Source organism: Octodon degus, unplaced genomic scaffold (genome assembly GCF_000260255.1).
Source record: "Octodon degus isolate 3935 unplaced genomic scaffold, OctDeg1.0 scaffold00220, whole genome shotgun sequence".
Classification (NCBI taxonomy): Eukaryota; Metazoa; Chordata; class Mammalia; order Rodentia; family Octodontidae; genus Octodon; species Octodon degus.
The window spans coordinates 2,940,411-2,960,638 of record NW_004524796.1 but is presented as its reverse complement, the minus strand read 5'-3'; the positions used below and the strand labels follow the sequence as shown (position 1 = coordinate 2,960,638).

The 20,228-nt window shown below is 40.0% G+C and overlaps 1 protein-coding gene across 1 annotated transcript in view; it reads right to left on the bottom strand.

Moving 5' to 3' along the window:
* The window catches only part of Slc39a12 (solute carrier family 39 member 12), an 83,992-nt gene extending 71,837 nt beyond the window's left edge, over positions 1-12,155 (bottom strand). Inside the window, exons 1-2 of the mRNA XM_004645208.2 lie at positions 11,898-12,155; positions 3,032-3,313 (exon numbers count right to left, since the gene is read on the bottom strand). Coding sequence (XP_004645265.1) covers positions 3,032-3,313; positions 11,898-12,155 — 540 coding nt within the window. The remainder of the gene's footprint in view (positions 1-3,031; positions 3,314-11,897) is intronic.
* Between the last annotated feature and the right edge of the window lie 8,073 nt (positions 12,156-20,228).

Sequence of the window (20,228 nt, the reverse complement as noted above, 5' to 3'; positions counted from 1 at the left end):
AGTTATTTGGAACAGAATTGGGCAAGGGGTGAAGAAAAGTATAGGGGCAATGTGACTGAAAGTGACCAAGTTGTGTTATATAACCTACCAAGTCTCCAAAACAAACATCACTGCTTTATATTAAAAATATGCACTAATAACCTTTTAAAATACCCAAGGGATTTTAATTCTATAATTGGCAAGGTAGCCAGGAGCACATCCATAGCTGATGTGGGAAGCAAAGTATAAAACTGAGGAGTAGGTTCCAAAATTTTTATAAATATGGAGAAGTAGTAAGAAGTTCTATGAGTAAAAATAACAAATTGAATTATCATAGAGTATGAATCCAATAGTAGTGCATTTTTCGTGGAGGTTGTGAAAGAGTACCAGTCACAAGTTGCTATTGAGGATAAAGGAGAATTCCAAGCACTGTTTGTAACCTTGAAATTGCTAGGGTGTAGTAAGTAATTCTCATCTTCCCTGCAAGAGGCACACCTAGTGGGACCTTTGGACGGCTCCCTGTTCCATTGCCAGGGAAACAGCAATCAGTAGGATGAATCAAAGAGGGGAGAATATTCAGATTCAGGAAGATGAAGCTAAGACCAGCTGATACACAAGAGAATGAAGCATTAGAGTGATGCTTAAAGGCTGGGTTTCTGGGGAATGGGTACTGTGGAATAAAACTATTTTCCTTCAGTGGCTGAAATGGTGGTTAGAGACTTGACTCATGGAAGCTAAATCCCATGCAGATCAAAACCTAGAAATGCAAGTGCTGGGCCTAGTGTGTGGCACCTGCCACAAACTTCTCTAGAAAGTCGGCATTGACTGGCTTCCTAGGAAGACCCGGTGAGCAGGCTCTTCCCAGGAGCAATGGACAGCTGTATCTGTAGATCAGTGTGATGGACCTAGCAAAGGCTTACAAAAACAGGAGGTCAATTCCTACTGAGTAAATAGAGGAATAAGTCAGTTCTCCTGTATGTATTTAAATAAATAATTAACAGTGAAAGGTCAGCCTTTTCTAGAATAGTAATGATGTTAACACAAGACCAAGTGCCCATTTCCTAGGAGAACTAGGAGAGATGAGAGACATTTGAATGGGTTTTGTGCACACACAAACATTTGATCTCATAAACATTTACATAAAAACAAAATAATAAAAGTGAGACATGAATATTAGCAGTACCTTTAGGACAGCCAGAAATCTGACATAAATACACCATCTGCTTTTAAATGCTGGGCCCCTGTGTCCATTTAATCTGAATCAAAGATGTAATGGGGAAGATGACCAAAATTCTAGTGGCTCATTCCAACCGGTCTTGTGTTACATAGATGCTGACAGAAGGCAGCAAAAACTAAATTCTGTCAAAGAAATGTTTCCTGAAATGAATGTAGATGAAAAGCTGGGGTCAAACTTTGATCTTTGTGAGATTAGTTACTAGCGTGATGTTCTTGAAGTGCTGGGTAAGTATCTTTTCTGCCAGCAACAAGAGAAAATATGCATATTTATGGTGAATTGGAGAATATATTCGCTGGTTATTAAAGCAGAGCATGACGTTAGCTCCTAGAAGCTACAATTGAGACCAAGAACCAAGTTTCTAGAGCCAGCCAAATAGCTCAGTGGATTAAGCATCTGCAAGCAGGTGCAGGAGCAGGGAGTTTGATCCCCAGGCCTACTGTGCTGGCCCTACCCCCAGGGTGCACTAAGATAACAATTGAGACTGGGCACAGTGGAGCTTGCCTGTAATTCCAGTTCTTAGGAGGCTGTAAACAGGCGGAATACTATGAGTCCAATCTAGTAGTGAGACCATGAACACCCTGTAGACCCTTCCCTAAAATACAGAAGAAAAAAAAAAGAACTGAGTTTGTGCATATCAATGAGTAGGGTTTTTTTTAATTTTATTTATTTATTTGTGTGTGTGTGTGTGTGTGTGTGTGTGTGTGTGTGGCCAGCTCAGCCCACCAGGGGGCGGGGCTGGCTGGCATGTGGTGCTGGGGGATTGAACCGTGGTTCCTGTGCTTTGCTAAGCTTGTTCTAAGTAGGTGCTTTAGACCATTGAGCCATCTCACCAGCCCCAATGAGTAGTTTAAGAGAGAAAAAAGTCAGTTTTAATCATACTACTCAAATATACGGGGTAGTTGGAACAGGTTGTGGTGACACACACCTGTAATCTCAGCACTTAGGAGTTTGAGACAGAAAGATCACTGTGAGTTCTGAGACTAACCTAGGGGCTATAAGAGTGAGTACAATCTCAGCCTGAACTGCATAGTAAGACCCTATCTTAAAAAAAAAAAAAGTGGGGTAGCTCTTAAATTTTCTTGAGTATGTGACTTAAATAAACTTTCTGCTTAGAGAACTTTATTTGCTAAAATTTCCTATTGCAACTCAGAAAGGAAAAGCATTGCTGATGCCTGTGTGTGAATGAAGACATGGATTATATCCCTGGCATTAAACAAATAAATAGCATCATGAAAGGTTCAGCTTTTTCTAGAATAGTAATGATGCCAACAGAAGACCAAGTGTCCCATTCCTAGGAGTGAGAACTGGGAAAGGTAAGAGGCATTCAAATGGGTTTTCTACATACAACAAAGCACAAATCAAAAGCCACAGCAAAGATATTTTCTTGAGCTGGCTATGATGAATAATGCTTTTTTAATAAGCTGCTTCTTCGGCTCAATAACTAAAGATATATTCATACACTGACCTCCACACTAGAGTTCAGTCCTTGGACATTGACCAAAAAGCCTTGAGTCACTCTGGCTCAAGTGCTCATGAGAACTCAGGAGGAGAGAGCTGCCCTGCCACCCGGCTGGCCTACCCACCCACCCACCCAGCTTCTGGCTAAGACTCATCTTCCAATTAGTCATTACATTTCCACTTTTGGACTCAGAATTTAAGATTATGTCATTTATCATGTCATAGTTGAAAATCATAAATACTTGTCTTTCTTGAAGCTCTTAAATGTCTCTGGAATAAGTAAGTGACCAAAAAAAAAATCAGACCTGGGCATTGTAACTCAGTAGCAGAACCAGTTTTCAGTTGTGCCCTTCTTACCTGGCTCCTGGCAGTGTCAAAGTACTGCCTGGTGAAGGCCAAGATATCTTCTGTCTCATTCTGTGAAAGGAAGTAGGAGTCTTCATCCTGCCGGAGGCTCAATAGGCTGTGTAGGTAATATTTATATTCTTTATTACTCATGTTGAGCTTTGAAGAACAGATTTCTTCCTGATGAATAATGTAATAGAGGAGGAGCAGGGAGACTCTCTGGATGACCTCTTCTTGCAGCCGCTCTTCAAAATCTCCCCCAGCAATTAGTAACAGTGCATCTGGTTCGAAACACTATGGGGAGGAAAGTGGAAAAAAAAAAAAAAAAAGAAGCACCATTTAAGAAATAGCACCAGAATACTTACAAGTCAGGGTCCCGAGTGATTTCTTTATGAGGAGATGAGGAAAGTAATGAGATCCAATAGCTAAATATAGATGAATGAACGTGATTACCCCCTGTGCACATACTTTCAGAACTGGGGATCGAACCTAGGGTTCTCACAGTGAGCTATAGTGCCAGGTTTTTCTCATTTTTCATTTTGATACAGGGTCCTTCTAAGTTGCTAAATTCCCCAGGCTGGGCTGGAACTTACAATTTTCCTATCTCCGTCTCCCAGATGGCTGGTATGAAGGCAGGTCTACCATGGCCAGCTGATTTTATGTAACAGTGATGCGCTCTTAGGGAACCAGTTTTCTAAGAGTGATTCCTCTGTCCCCAACTCTGTTTGTCACAAGTTGTTCATATTTCACTTTCAACAACTGATAAGACCAGCCAAAGCCTTGGCTGTTAAAATGAAACCCCATTAAGCATAGAATAAAGTCCAGATTCCCTGCCATTTTCTCCTTGGTCTGGTTGCTGTGCGCCCTACCTCCCCTATCTTAGCTTCGCCCTCTGCTACCATTGCACTAAACTTCTGCCCCTGCGATTTTCTGGCAGCTGCACCAAGCTCTTCCCACTACCTTTCAGGCCTGCTTATTCCCCTGATTTCTCAGATCACAGTTCAAAATGCTTCCTCCTTCAGGAAACCTTCCCCAGACCTCTCATCTCTGTCCCCCCAGCACATTATCCAAACGAACCACAACGCAAGCTGCCTACATCTTTGGAATTTTCTAGCAGCCACATTTTAAAAAGAAGAAGGAAACAGGTGAAATTAATTTTAATAATTTTGTATAGAAATTCATTTATCTAAGATATCTTTTAGTATATAATCAAGTTTTTAAAAATTATTTGCACATACTCTTTTTGTTTGATGAGTCTTCCAGAGCCACTGCATGCTTTATACTTAAGTGCCTGTAAACACTGATGAGCCACATTTTAGGGGCCCCATAGCCACGTAGAGCTGAACCCACCACATTGGGCAGCACACTCCAGAGCATCATCATATGATCCTCTTTATAGCACTATCATTGTAAAATCACTTTGCATCTTTATTTTCTCTATTTTTCATGAGAACAGTAGTCCACAAAGACCAGCTGTTGTCTGCTTTGCACAGCATATTTTCAGCAGATAGTAGACTATCTCACACTAAGAAGTATAAAGATTCAATGGAGGAGAGCCAGGCTCCCCTCTTCCATCTTAGCTAAGTGAGTTCTGAAGCTACTTCCATTGAAAGTCATCAGAACATATGCCCCAATCTAGCACTTTGGCCTTTGGTTGTTTTGCGCTCAAGGTAAATGAAAAGTATTAGATATGAAAATTCTCTACCTTTCATCTTTTTCCTAAATTTCTCCTAATAAAGATGTTTTCCCTGTACCAAGAAAAGGAGAACATTCTCTTTTTAAAAAATCTTTTATGTGTGTATTTATTTGGTACAGGGTCTTGCTATGTGGCCTGGACTCAGCAATCCTCCTGTCTCAGCTTCCCCAGCACTGGGATTACAGGCATGTGCCACCATGTCTGGTTTCAGTGGCCCACATGACACAGCATGGCATTTGGTACGGAGGATCAAACCCATGCCCTTGCGCTTGCTAGGCAGGTGCTTAGACTGCCGAGCTATCAAGGAGGACATTCTTATTCCCAGAGTCCACATGGATCTCAATATGTACAACCAAACTACAAAAAAAAAAGTCATACACATGCATCGACATCACTCATATATTCCCCAGTCACTTCCCCTACAATTGACCACCACTTTGCCACAGCCCCTTTTTTCTCTGTTCCTTTCACATCTCTAGAACGTACTGCTCTTTGTTAAAATGGTATAGAATTTCCTGGGTCTAATTACTTCTTCAAAGTTTTCACTTCTTTCGTGAGGTGTCCAATGTCACATAAACATTTTAACCACAAATAAAACTTGTGCTCTTTTCTTCCTGTTCATTTGCCTTTGGTCAGTTAAGTTCACAAGCCCAAGTCATAGACCTTAAGAGAGTAAAAAAGGAAAGACTTTTTTCTCCTACACTTTGATACTTTATTCCACAATCCACAGGTAAATATGGTTCCTCTAATCTCAGGTGTCCACCTGGTATAAAGTGTTTGAGTTAGCGTTTTGGGACGCAGAGAAAAACTGGACACAAGAGCTTGGGATGGGCAGCTATCTCAGCAAGAGAAGAGTAGCTCTCGGCAGGTCAGCTGGGAGATCCTGAGGATTCTCCAGAGTCTGAGAAGCAGCTTCATTATGCAACAATGCTGCCCTCAGCTTTAAGCATTGAGGAATGCCTGCCATGAGCCTGAGGGAGAGATCTGCCCCACTGTGTGGACAATCTACTAAGATTTTGGTGGGGGGTTTTTTGTTTTGTTTTTTATGTTTTTTGTTTTTGTTTTTGTTTTTGTTTTTGCATCAGTTCTTCTGTGAAGTGGAATTAGAAAGGTTCTAACTCCATGTCTGCTGGTAAACCTCTGATACAAACCATTTGCCTCAGGAAAAAGCAAATTTCATCCATCACCAAAGCAAAGCATAATGACATCATTCCCAAAGCTACACAAATTCTAATCCCTTCTCAATTCAATTGTAAGGGAGTCAAAAATTTACAGGAGAGATGCAGGGTTTACAACAAGGCCAGCTTTTAATGTGGGAATTTAGTTCCACCTCTGAAGCCATAGATGCCCTTTTCTGTCCCCCAAGTAGCCCCCAACAGAAAGACCATGCATTGGTTTATTGAGCTGATGCCAAGATTCAAAGTGGTGACTCATTTGGCACAAAAGTATAGTAAAACCAAATAGCCTCTGATACCAAATCTTTGGTAGTTGTTAGCCACTATTTAATGGCCAATATTATACAAAACACTATGTATTCAGGTATTCTTTAGAACACAATCTGATTGGTTTTGGAACATGTTTAGCTTTATGAATTTTTGATTGTGGAAACTATCTCATTATATTAAATGGAAAAATAAAATATTCTCAGCTCATATAATAATCCACCAAATATTTTCACAGAGCATTTAGAATATTCATTATACAATTATTTAATGAATGAATGGGTATATCTGTACACAATATATAAAGATAATAAGCAGAATAAAATGAGAATTTCCTTCAATGAAAAACCCTATACCTGTAATATAGGTGAAAACCAAGTTTAAATGAGGGTCAGTAATTTGTCTAGGCCACATAACTAATTGTAGTTAGTTGTGCCAGGCTTATGTCTGTTCTTCTAATGACAGGCCTTATTCTCTAATCCATTCTTCTGTGCCACGGAGGCATAAATTGTAGCCTTTGCATGTATTTAAGGTACAGCCCCTCTAATCATTCATATTCTCTCCTTTCTTTTGGGTAGGAGGAGAAGTCAGTTAGGAGGCAAGAGGATCAGTCAATTTCTAATTATCTGTCAGAATTAGAACACAATAATAGAGATTTGGATGAATCTATGTTCATGTACATTCAAGCACTACTTGGGTTTTTGTGAAGCTGGGTCAGTAGGAAGAAGATTAACTGAAGCACAAGAAGAGGATGTTCTTAAGGCCACTAGACCATACATTTGTAGCCAGGGCTTGGCCAATAAGCACCTCTCATCCCACTTGAGGTGTCTAAGACTCCTGTCTGTTCATGTTCCCTCTAATGGTTTTTGTTGTACACATTTTCCAGGTTTAGAATGGGGTGTGTGTATATCTTAAGGGACAACTGAGAAAAGTATACACATTATAATTGTACAGATAAGTGTCCTGGAATTGGTTTGTACCAAATATACACTATGAAGGTAACACTGATTTCTGGTAAGTTTAATCTGTTATGGCAACTTCTTCTTTTACCTGATTGGGAATTTCAGTCATCTTAAATGAAGAGGTATCATCTAGCTATTGGTTTGATTTTTTAAGCCTGCTGAAACAAGACATAGCCAGGAAACAAATGACTCTGAGCTGAAAAGTTTGTTTCCTTTTATATTTGAAATCTAGAGAAGCTACTTTAACAGGGAAGACAATAGCATGGGGAAAGAATGCTACAGGAAAATATCAGAAGAGCTAAATAAGAAAATACAAATCCCTCCCCTGGGTAAATCTATGACAGAAAATAAACTCAGTGGGGACTGGTGGCAAGGAGGGGGAGGAGGGTTTTCAACTCATCACTGCCACCTTTGGCTTTGTTGTTGAAATGTTCAGCAGTTGGTGGAACTGTGTTTAGGGGAAGAACGTTTAACACAATTTTCCAAATACCACCATCCCTTAGGCATCAAGATCTGTCCAAGCTGCTGACTCCTGTGAGATGATTCTTTGTTAAAGAATAATGAACTCATTCAAAAATAATCCATTGATTTTCCTTTAAATCTTGTCAGGTGGAAGTATAAGACTTAAAGGGAAAATGAACTAGGAATAAGTGTTCAATAACTCACAAGGAAATGAACTTCAGTCAAATATTAAACTTGAAGCTGGCCTTCTTTACCAGCTTTAAATGGGCTGTCCACACACCTGGTGGTAACTGGTCTATCACGCCTGAAAACCAAATAGGATCACCTCACTCAGGCACATAGCTCCACATTTGCTTATTGCTCATACAGTAAGAGCTCCAAAGACCAAAAAATGACCTGATAGTGTTTTTTCTCTACATCTGTAAGACAGGTGTCAGAGAAGGGTAAACTGGAAAGGTTTTATCCCCAAAGATGTTTAACATTTGATTTTGGCCCATGGGTAAACCTACTGTCTTCTTTCAGGTTCTTAGATTTTTATAAGGTCTTTTCCATTGAGGGGGTCTTTTTTCATAGATAACAATTGACTATAAATAAATAAGTTACTTATATTGATTCCATTTCTTGGCAAGCACAGCAGGAAGGATGTTGGCTGATAGCAGAGACTGATTCTTACTGGGTCCCTAGGAGATTTAATAGATATTCTGACAAAAAGAAGTCTTTACAAAGTTAAGATTTTAAAAAATAAACTTGCTAAATACAGAAGATAAAGCTTGACATTTTCTACATTTTATCCATGAAAATTAAGATAAATGAGAGGGCTGGGTAGAATGAATGGAGAACATTCCAACAGTGATTCTTCTACATAAATGTGCCTGAGAATTTGCTTTGAGAACGGAGTCAAAACCCTGGACATCTAAAATAGTTGAGAAGGGAGTTAGAGTGCTGGTGTTATGGGAATCCTTAAAAATATCACTGTTCCTGTGTGCCTAGGGAAGGGAGCCTCAGATGTCACTGAGGTACAGAGAGTGTGAGGGAACTTCATCCCCATGTCCAAGCTACTGGCGCTACATCCGTGGGATCCCCACAGAGATATCTACCCGACAATAGGCTCATCACCTCAGTCCTATTGAGGTAAGATACAAGAAATAAAGATATGTAAAAAGGCAACAAAGAAATTCAAGTTTTCATCTTCCTTATTAACTTAAAGCTCTGGATAAAACCTCTGTTTAGCTCTGCACAGAGGGATAATAATCATTTAAGAAAAGTTGGCAAAACAAAGTGTATTAATCCTAGATTTTCTTGGTCACTTCACTTCCTTCAAGACTGAGGAAATCACCTAACATATAGCTCAGCAGTTCAACCCCAAATACCACACACAAATAAAAGCCCTGTGGAAACCAAGATATGAATAACTAGAAGAATGTCCAGGGTTCCCAGGGACACCCAGTTGCCACCTTGTACAGTGTCCAATTCTAGACATCTCTGGAGCAATACCTAGATGTCTATAAACCAACAAGCATCTCAAGTTTCCAGAAAAGCAAAGCCTTGCTGCCCCACTAGGATGGGAGCACCTCCCCAAGCAGGAGTAATTACTCCATGACAGAAACTGACACAGACCCCTCCCAAGCAAGGATAGTCCTCTCTTGGGAACCAAGTGGCCTCTCAAGCAATAAGGATTTCTCAAGAGGTAGAAATCAGACTGAGAAAAAGAGCAACCAAACCCTGGCCCACCTCAGCTAACCCTTCCGAGCTTGTGCTTTTGTGAGCAGGCCATTTTGAACCTCCTCACCTAAGTGAGCTTCTCCCAGTGCTCAAGCTGGAGTCCTCTTCCAATTTTCTCTTACTTCTAACTCTGCTTAAGAAACCTGTCTGCGCCTCACACTGAAGTATACTAAAATTCCTTTTATATGAAGTGAATCAGGAACCTACTTGGAAGGCCAAGTAGAACTTTTCATCTCCTCTGTGGAGGATTTCCTTAGACACTATCCCATGTCATCCATAGAAGTGGAAACCAAGGTTCAGCAAATCCTGATAACTAGAAGTTTCCAGAACAGGGCATTTTGCGCTTCAGAAACCTGTGCAAGACCATGGTTCTCATCTTTATGGAAGTGTTTACTCTATTGGAGATCCTTCAGATCTCATTCCATTGAAATTCTAATTCTTCTCAAAGAAGAGAAGGAGAAAAGTCAATATCATCCAAGAAATATCCATTTTTAAAGGCTGCAGCTAGAGTGGATTCATTTCCAGTGTTCACAGATACTTCACATTGATTTTTTTCAAATTCTATTTTTTTACCTATATCTGAAATTGGAGCATTATTTCTTCTTTCTTTTCTTTTCTTTTCTTTTCTTTTCTTTCTTTCTTTCTTTCTTTCTTTCTTTCTGCTTCCTTTTTCCTTCCTTTCTTCTTCTTCTTCTTCTTCTTCTTCTTCTTCTTCTTCTTCTTCTTCTTCTTCTTCTTCTTCTCTTCCTCCTCCTCCTCCTCCTCTTCCTCCTCCTCCTTCTCCTCCTCCTTCTCCTCCTCAAATGCAAGATACCAATTTCCCGGGTTTGTTTTAGAAATATAAAAACATTGCTTTTCCTTCTGTTTATACCACAGAATTTCTCTCATGAACCATACCTGTCAGCAAGATCCCTGAAAGAAAACAAGAGACTCAACAACCGAATGTCTTTTGGTTTGGAGCAGAACTTGAGCTCTTGTGCAATTGGACCTCTGTGAATGGAAACCCTTCCTGGGTCCCTCATTAGTAGGGACATTCAGATGACCTGAGGCCCTTGAGCAGGGGAGGCTGAGATTCACTTTTGTTTTACCTTAGCTTCTTTCAGAGAGAAAGAGCTGCAGAAAGAGAGCAAAACTATCACACTGACTATTTCATGGCCTGGGAATGGAAATAATTCAAATGTAAGCCAGACTGGCCAAACCCTCCATTGTGTCATAGAAAACAATAAATGCAAAACAATCTCTTCCTCCCAGCCCCAAATATGGAGAATATTTTTGATTGTTTACATTCCCCCTAGCAAAACTAATACTCAAACAGCCTTAATAAGGCACTTCATGTCATTAAAACAGAACATTGCCCTGAAGCAAGTTCTCAGAGGACATTAATAAGATATGGCTCCTGGTTATTTCCAGTGGGATATCTTCTGTTGCTATCTAGCTAAATTAATGTCATAACAGACGAGTTGCCTATTATAACACATTTCCTCTGGGAATCATTGGACATTTCAATAATTATTGAATTATTTATGGCTTACACAGAGCAAAGAAAAATTCCATGAAAAAGACCCCTCTGGTACAAAATAAATAAATACTTAACAGAGCAATACTTGGGCCATGTGCTTCCAAACCTATCCCTTGAACTACACATGACTGAGAAAATCTGCTAAAATTTATATGAGGAAGCAGTTACCTGCATCTGATGAACTTATTTCTGTTTTTACTTATCTGTGTTTTTCTAGGATTTACCTGAAAAACATCTCATCAGTCAGGAATGGGTGGTGCAGAGCGATCCTTTGGTTGAATTTTCTTTGTGTCCTTTTAAGACATGGGCTTTCCCTTTGTTTGCTGCTTTTATTTAAACCCCCTACCATACCACCAACTCCAATTGCCGTGATGGGTACATTCTCAGCCCTCGTTCACTTTTTACTAATGTGACCCAGGGAGACTTAAAAATTCCATCCCAGACAAGTCAAGTCTCACTCTGAGCGGATGAAGCCCTAGTTGTAAATGTTCTGTGAAACTTGCCCAACTGACAGAAGCCGGCTGTGGAGCAGGCCTCACAAAGCCACAGAGGGGTCCAGCGTCAGCTCTACCTACAGCGCTGCTCGCTGGCTGCTAATATTTCTCATCATTAAGAAGATTATTCAATCATTTACTACTTATTATGCAAAATAGTAGAAAAATCAACTGATATATAGGAGAAAATTTCAACCTCTGAATAAGAGACAAATACAGGTTGCAATGATTATGCTACAAAGACAGCACCTATGCCATCCTATGCACATTTGCTGTAGGAGGCAGGGAGGGAGAAAAAGACAGGGAGGGACAAAAGGAGGGAGGGAAGAAGCAAAGCAAAATTTGTACTTGTAAGTAAGCACTGCATCTCTACACATGCACAACGTTTCTAGAAAGCTAAAGTGTTAAAACAGAATGTTCCTGTCCTTGAGCACTATCTGCTGAAAAGTTTGTTAGACCCCAAACATGGAAGTTATTTTTATCACATTGCACTGCCTACTTGTTTGCTGAAGTAAGTGGCCCCAGAATCCATCGCTCTTCTGAACATGCCCCTACACCTGAGCCCATCCCACATCACTAACCAGGCGACAGTCTCCTCGCATCCTGTGTGTCCGCGGGCACCCAGTCTTCTCCAGCAATGCTTTGATGAGGTTCCTGGAGTGGTTGAGAGGCGCGTGATCACCAGCAGTGAGAACTCGTAGTATTTCTCCCAGTTGCCCTGGATTCCCAGGGCTGCTGCTGTCCTGGGTTGAAGGTTTGTCTGTCTCCGTACAGGAGACAAGACTGAGCAGAAAGAACAAAGGCATGCCATGTACTAAGAGCTTGGTCCACAGGTACATTTCCACTCTTCCTTTACCTTGATTCTGTATTGGACAGGGATGAGTGGGTGGCTGTTAATGGGATAAACTTGTAAGCAGAGGCATTTCTGTGATAAAGGGGAAAAAAAAATAAAGGCTTCAATTATTGTGCCTAAACATTTGAAAGGACTCATTAATTTGGTGGCTAAGCTGATTTGGAATGACAAGCTGTTCCTAAACCTCAGGGGGTCTGTAGGTGATTTATAACCCCAAACAGCAGCAGCAAAATACCGATGGCTGTAGACTTGCAAGTTGACAAACAGTTAGACACTGTTAAATTGCTTCTGTCGGAAGTAACCAGAGACAAACATCAGGAAGAGGAAGTGTCGCCCTTTATCTACAGGGAGTAGCAAAACAGGTCCTGGGCTGGATCAGCTTCATCCCATCCCAAGGTAAAGAACTCCCCTAGATTTCTGTTCCTCACCATTAAATTAAGCAAATACAAACAAAGAGCAAACAAATGTGAAGAAATTACCACTGTAATTGTAAGTAAAAATGCCTTGGGCAAGGAAAAGTACTAGAAGAAAATGGTTATATTCAGTAGAAGTTGATTTGTCTTTTTCCTTTAGTAATAAGATTCTGGAGAAGGAATTATCCTAGAAAAGTAAGAGGATTTCAAGACCTCATGAGCCTCCATAAACATGTTCAGTCCACTGTCACTAGAAAGAGCTGGAGATTTCTTTTGAATCAGTCAAGTTTTAGAGGAAAAAAGAAAGATTTCAGTTGCCTAAAGGGGGGAGAGAGACAGAGAGACAGAGAGACAGAGAGAGACAGAGAGACAGAGAGACAGAGAGACAGAGAAAGAGACAGAGAGAATAAACAGATAAAGTTTAAGATTCTTAGGCTAGCATTTAAAACCTGACAGAAGTTTACACAAAGATTTTTAAACACAAGTCTTACCTTAAAAAAGATAGATTTTTTTATCTGGAGCCCTGCAGCTTTTTAAGTCTCAGAGAGTATTCTGTGGTTTCAAAGTCCTCTGTTTTTAAAATTCCTTGACCGTACTCGGGAGCTGGAGGGGATTATTTCAACCCAGAGCCATTTGAAGTTGCTATGGAGAGCTGCTCTGAAGATAACAATGAAGGAGGATAAAAGTGGGAACTTTCTATTTCACAGATTTTCAGAATACTCAACTTAATGTGGTTAATGAATTTGTCTTTTTACATCAATGTTTAAACAATTTTTTAAAAAATGATTTACAGTCTTTTCAGGAAAAGGAATATTGTGGGACTGTCCTGCTTCAAGGTTGTATATGGTTCTTGCTAAGTTACCCAGGCTGAGCTCGAACTTTGGAGTTTCCTGCTTTAGCCTCCTAAAGTGGCAAGTTTTAGCTTTACGGGCTCCTGTCTGAGGAAGCTGTCTTCAGACTACAGGGACCATTATGTAACTCTGCATGTTTCTACAAGCTTCTAGCAGCAAATTATATAAACAGTGGACACTGGGTAGTTATAGGATGGACCGGGGGAGTAACTCTGTAAGAGCAAATAAACATACAACACCCTACTGTGGAGAGCCCAAGCTAATACATCAGATGCACTGGCCCTTGGGTGAGAAGTGAGCCAATGATCCCTTTCATGAGACAGAATGGGCACAGCAGCACTGGATGGGCAGAGGCCCAAAGGCATGATCAAGTGAGCAGGCCATGTTTTTGTTCATTTCTGTTTGAAGCAATCAAAAGTCAGACTCAGAGAACTGCAGCTCATGGGGGCTGCCTGTGAAGCTCTCTGCCAGGATCCAATGGAACAGGACTGAGAAGAGGGAGTGATGAGGCGACAGCAACTTCTAAGGAGCATTTTCATGACACCTAAGCAGGATGTATTTTCTGACATCCTACTGAAGAACCCACAGAAGCTGGAAGGCCCCTGGCCCTGCATGGGCTCCTACAGTGTGCAGCCAAGGCCTGTGCTGTACCTCATGCTACTCCTGCCCAGAGTCAGTGTCTCTCCCTTCAAGTGTTCTGCAGCATGAGAAGAACGAAATGTCACCACTATACCCTATTCTGTGAGCTTCTGGGGATCTAGACCATCTGCATAGTTTCTATGCTGTTAACTGTAGAAAACAGTCTTTTCTGAAATGCTGTATCTCCCATTCTCCCACATGGCCTACAATACCCATTAAGATTAATATCTTTGTCGCTTTCTTTGTCTAACAAAAGTTTGGAAATTTCCTAGTGTTTATTATAAATCATGAAACATCTCCATCTTTGCTAGATTTCGTGTAGAAAAATACTTGAAATTTAAAATATAAAAATCAGAAAACTTTTCTAAAAGGATTTTTCCCTCAGGACAAAGTAGTAAAAACTAGCCTGTAACTTTACTCTTAACAGATATTGTCAAATTTGGCAGGAAAATAATGACCATCAAGAAATAAATAGCTATAATACAAAAAAAAAGTGATTTACAGTCTCTTGCCTTTCCAGGGACAGTCTGGGTCCAAAAATACAACCTCTTATTGAAGAATGCGATGTCTTTAGTATTCCATCAAGATTTCATCTTTCCAGCTGATTCTGAGATAACCATTTCATCCTGACTTAAGCCTAGGATTTGTTGAAAAGATACACTCTTTAGAAACATTGATTTCACAGGTGTAGAAACTCAAAAGAGGGGCTGGGGAGATAGCTCAGTAGAATAAGTGCTTGCCTGGAAAGCTCAAGGGCCTGAGTTGAATCTCCCATTCTGCCAAAAAAAAAAAAAAAAAAAAGAAACTCAAAAGATTTAAAGTATTTGAGAATGGAAGTTTTCAAACCAGGCATAGTGACACCTACCTATAATCACAATACTCTGGGAGGCTGAGGCAGGAGGATATCAAGTTCATGCCCACCCTGAGATTCTTAGCAACTTAACAAGACCCTATTTCAGAATTTTAAGAAGTGAAGATGGCTGGGAATGTCCCCATGAGGGCCCTGGGTTTAATCCTTCATATCAAAAAGGAAAAAAGAGGAGGAGGAGGAGGGGGGGGGGGAAAAGAAGACATTTTCAAGAAAAAATATTTGTTGGACACCCACAGTTCTCATTTGAGAAGCAAGTAGATGAAAACAGGGTACTTTAATTAGCTACACAGGTCATGATCCCCACAGCCTGTGACAGACTTTATTAAATTGGAGTCTTCAGATCCTGCAAAACACAGCCTCTCAATATATTAGTGATCAAACAACTTAAGGAACAAAGTGATAAAATTAATAGGTGTCAAGAGAAATTAAAATTTCAGATCTTAACGTAGACAGAGAGCATGAAAACAGCATAGAGTTCATGAAACCGAGAGTGACTTCAAAGGCTGAAGACAATGGACAGAAACTGTTGAATTCAAAAGCGTGTGTGTGTGTGTGTGTGTGTGTGTGTGTGTGTGTGTGCAGGAGACAAATGCTGTTAATGCAGAGGCCAGGAAAATTAGGAAAGACAAAAATTGAGAATAGGTCTGGCCAGATAGCTCAGTGTACTAAAGCACCTACTTAGACAGAGGATGGCGGCCAGGGTTTGATCCCCAATGTGCTGTGCTGGCCCCAACCCTGGGGCACGCTGAGATGGTGATTGAGACTGGGTGTGGTGGTATGCACCTGTAATCCCAGTGCTTGGGAGGCTGAAGACAGGAGAATCACTATGAGTCAGATCTAAGTAGGGAGACCCTGTAGGTCCTGTAGACCTTGTACTAAATATAAAATAAAAGAGATAGTTTGTCTCATCAGTCAATAATTGAATATAAAAATTGAGATCAGGGTGGGATGATATTCAAGGAATGCTATTATTACTGCCAGACATACATACTCCTTCCAAGTGCCAGGCTTTATCTTTCTTCCTCTGTCATGGAGCACTCTAACTGCCAAGGGAAGGACGTGGCCTTCATTTTGCTAGTTCTATGTAAGATTAACTAGAGGCAGAGTCTGGAATGACCAGAAAGAGAAGAAAGAGCAGAGGTCAAAGGTAAGATCTTTCTGTTGAGGGCCCAACAGAGACAGGGCAGAAGGAAATGGGTTGAGGCAGGAAGAGGTGGGCTGAGGCAAATGACATTGGACCAAAGCTTCCTGCAGGCTCACACTAGTACACTTGCTGCTCCTACAGTGGAGTGTGTGAGTGTCACAGATCAACATGTCCCCACCCTAGTCTCAAGAACTTGGTTAAAAAGTTCTTATGGAAAAGTAGCCCAATGTCTGTTCCAGAATCGGCTGCTCCTACCTGACAGCACCAATGCTCCTGCTCTGCGCTCATGTTTGTAATTATCTCTCACCTCCTGGTCAGCTGAGCGGATCCTCAATGCCGCTCAGGCCCCACTGTTTATAGCCAGCCTACTTCATGACAAGGTCTGAGTTTGCTCTGACCAGTGGTCCCAGGAGAGCAGCCCTGCTGGGACACTGACCTGCTTCCTGCTTCCTCCATCCACTGTTCAGCTGGAAGTCACACATGCTCTCAGATTCTCGGACTCAGGGTTGTAGCTGAAGCCTTTCATGTTCAACCTGTTTCCCCAGGAGGCCTAAAATAAACCTGTTTGAAATGTGTTTATGTTTTCAACCCAAAACAACTTCCAGGGGTAATGAGTGTCATATTGTAACTGTATAAGGAAAGAGCTACTTTAGCTTTGATTGACAGTTGTAAAGTCCTTAACCCAAACATGGAACCAGTACTTCCCAAAGTGAAAGCATCTTCTTCATACTACCACTTCATACTTCTTCATACTCCATACTATCTTCTACTACTACCACCCATACTACTGGGTGCTGAAGAAGATGAGTTCTCTTCTTCAGCACCCAGCCAAGGCAGTGTGGGGTCATAAAAGAGGTCCCACAACTACAAGCTACTTCTAGTTTCTGCCTGTCTCCATATCCCATTCGCACCACAAAGGTGATAACCTCTCTAATCATTGAAGTGCAATGGCATTGAGTGTCTTTCATGCTTTGACACTACGCTGAATGAGTCCATATTTTACCACAAATATCAGTTAAGCCTAGTGAAATCCTCAAAACACTTAGGGTCCCCTAGGTAGTAGGTGCCATAGATATCCAGGCCTGTTGACAACAAGATCAGTGCTTGTTATGACTCAGCTACTATTTACTGCAACATGATCCCTGCTTTTATTGCTAGATCTTTGAAGGCTTCTTTCTACAGTGCAGTGTAAGAAGTACTTGGGTGACTCAGATGTGTCAAGAAAATAATCTGCTGGTTTTGCTTCTTCTACATTCTCCATAAAATTTCTTCAAGCCAAATATTTTCTGAAAAAGCAAAGAACCTAAAAAGCACAATATTCAAACAAATAGAATTATAATTATAATCTCACCCCTTGTGTTTATTTTATTGAGAAGCAAATATCAATGAGACAGTTTCAAAACTGATTAATAGGACAGTTACAATAATTAATACATTGTACATTGTTATCTTCTTACTGTTTGTCCATAGTACAAGATGCAGACAGAATATCCTGTCCAAACACTGTACAAATCTTTCTTCTCAATGAACTAAGACAGAGTAGCTGTATATCTATTCTAACTATTCTGCATATACAGATACAAAATGGTCCTTCCATTGTATCCCCTTTTTTTGTTTAGTCCTGTCAGAAATGGGTATTCCATTGGCATCTAAATACTATAGGTGCATGAATTCAGCAAAACTAACAGTCCAGCAGTCCACAATAGTAGTGGGTTATCCACAGAAGTTGTTGATTTGAGCCTTTCACAGCTCAGCATATTAATATGGCTTTATTTTTTATACCTCCTTTTTAAACTTTTCTGCCGGATGGTTAAGACCAAGATAAAGCAAGACCTATATAACAAGAAATGTAACTTTTGTATCTCATAAGGTCAGTCAAATACCCTCATGATTTATCCTGTAACACTGTACCACAGTCTGCAGATCCTTTATCAGTGTCAGCCATGTGGATGAGTCACAGCCATTACTTGACCAATTTGCTCTCTGTGAAAGCCTGAGAGAATGTATTCTGTTCAGCTGACTCTCCTTAGGCACACCTTACGTCATCGATCATGTTGCTATGTGGCTCCATAATCTCCTCGATCACAAAATTTGGGACGCAGCTGAGCTACATGATGTTCCCTTGTATAATTACTGTCAGCAGGATTTATCACCAGGCACTTGAATCAAATATCATTATTCCTATAAACTATTCTATCAGAATATACACAGACTACCCAACTGAAAAAAAATCACCTACAGACTCCCTAGATACATGGAAATTAAACAACACCCTACTCAGCAATCAATGAGTCATAAGTGAAATTAAACAAGAAACTCAACAATATCTACAATTCAATCACAACTTATAGGAATTTATGGGATGCAATGAAGGCAGTTCTCAGAGGGAAATTTATAGCTGTGAACTCACACATTAGGAAAAAAGAATGGGAACATATAAACACCCTAATGTAGCACCTCCAACAACTAGAAAAGGAAGAGCAAACCAAACCCAGAGCCCAAAGACAGAAAGAAATCATAAACATTAGAGCAGAAATTAATTCAATTGAGATGAAGAAAATTGTTCAAAGAATTAACGAAACAAAAAGCTGGTTCTTTCAATGATTAAATAAAATTGATGAGCCCCTAGCTAACCTCATCAGAGAGAGAAAAGAAAAAATTCAAATACAAGCAATAAGGAATGAAAAGGGTGTAAATACCACAGATCCAGTGGAAATTCAGAAGATTGTCAGTGGTTACTTGGAAAATCTTTAGTATCACAGAATAGAAGTCACAGAAGAAATGGACAGATTCCTAGAAAGGTACAAATTACCAAAACTGAATCGACAAGATATAACCACTCTCAATAATCCAATAACAGCCAATGAAATATGAAATGTACTAAAAAAACTACAGACAAAAAAAGTCCAGGTCCTGATGGATTCACAGCTGAATTCTACAAGAAATTTATGGAATATATAATACCTATACTCTTCTAACTCTTCAATGAAATTGAAAAGGAAGCAATCCTCCCAATATCAATCCTGGAGGCAAATACTATACTGATACCAAAACCAGGGAAAGATGTAACAAAAAAAGAGAATTACAGGGCAATCTCCCTCATGAACATAGATGCCAAAATCCTCAATAAAATCTCAGCAAATAGAATACAGCAAATCATCAAGAAGATCATACACCATAACCAGGTAGGATTCATTCCAAGGATGCAAGGATGGTTCAATATACGCAAATCTATAATTGTAATACACTATATCATTGAAGGCAAATCTAAAAACTACATGATCATCTTAATTGATGCAGAAAAAGCTTCTGACAAAGTTCAACATTCATTCATGTTCAAAGTCCTACAGAAAATTGGAATAGATGGCCTCTACTTCAATCTGATAAAAGCTGTCTATGACAACCCAATGGCTAACATATTTCTAAGTGGGGAAAAACTGAAATCTTTTACTCTTAGATCTGATACAAGACAAGGATATCCTCTATCACCCCTCCTATTCAATATGGTTCTGCAATCATTAGCTAGAGCCATTATGCAAGAGAGAGGAATAAAAGGAATAAGAATAGGTAAAGAAGAAATTAAATTATGATTATTTGCAGATGACATGATGCTTTACTTGGAAGACCCAAAAAACTTCACCAAGAAGCTACTAGAATTGATACACAAATTCAGTAGCATAGCAGGATACAAAATCAATACACAAAAGTCAACAGCATTCCTCTACACAGATAACAAACACACTGAGAGGGAAATTAGAGAAACAATACCTTTTACAATAACACTGCGGAAAATGAAATACATTGGAATTCATCTAACTAAAGAAGTCAAGATCTTTTCAAGGAAAATTACAGTCCCCTATAAAAAAGAGATCATAGAGGATTTCAGAAAATGGAAAGATATTCCTTGCTCTTGGATAGGAAGAACCAACATTGTGAAGATGGCCATACTCTCAAAATTACTGTATAGATTTAATGGAATCCCTATCAAACTACCATAAACGTACCTCACAGACCTAGAGAAATCATTCCTAAAGTTTATTTGAAACCAGAAAAGAGGCCTTTCAGTCCTCTCCTGCCTGAGAGCTGTTCGGGAGACCTGAGCTCAGTAATAAACAGCTTTCCAAATTCCAAAAAAAAAAAA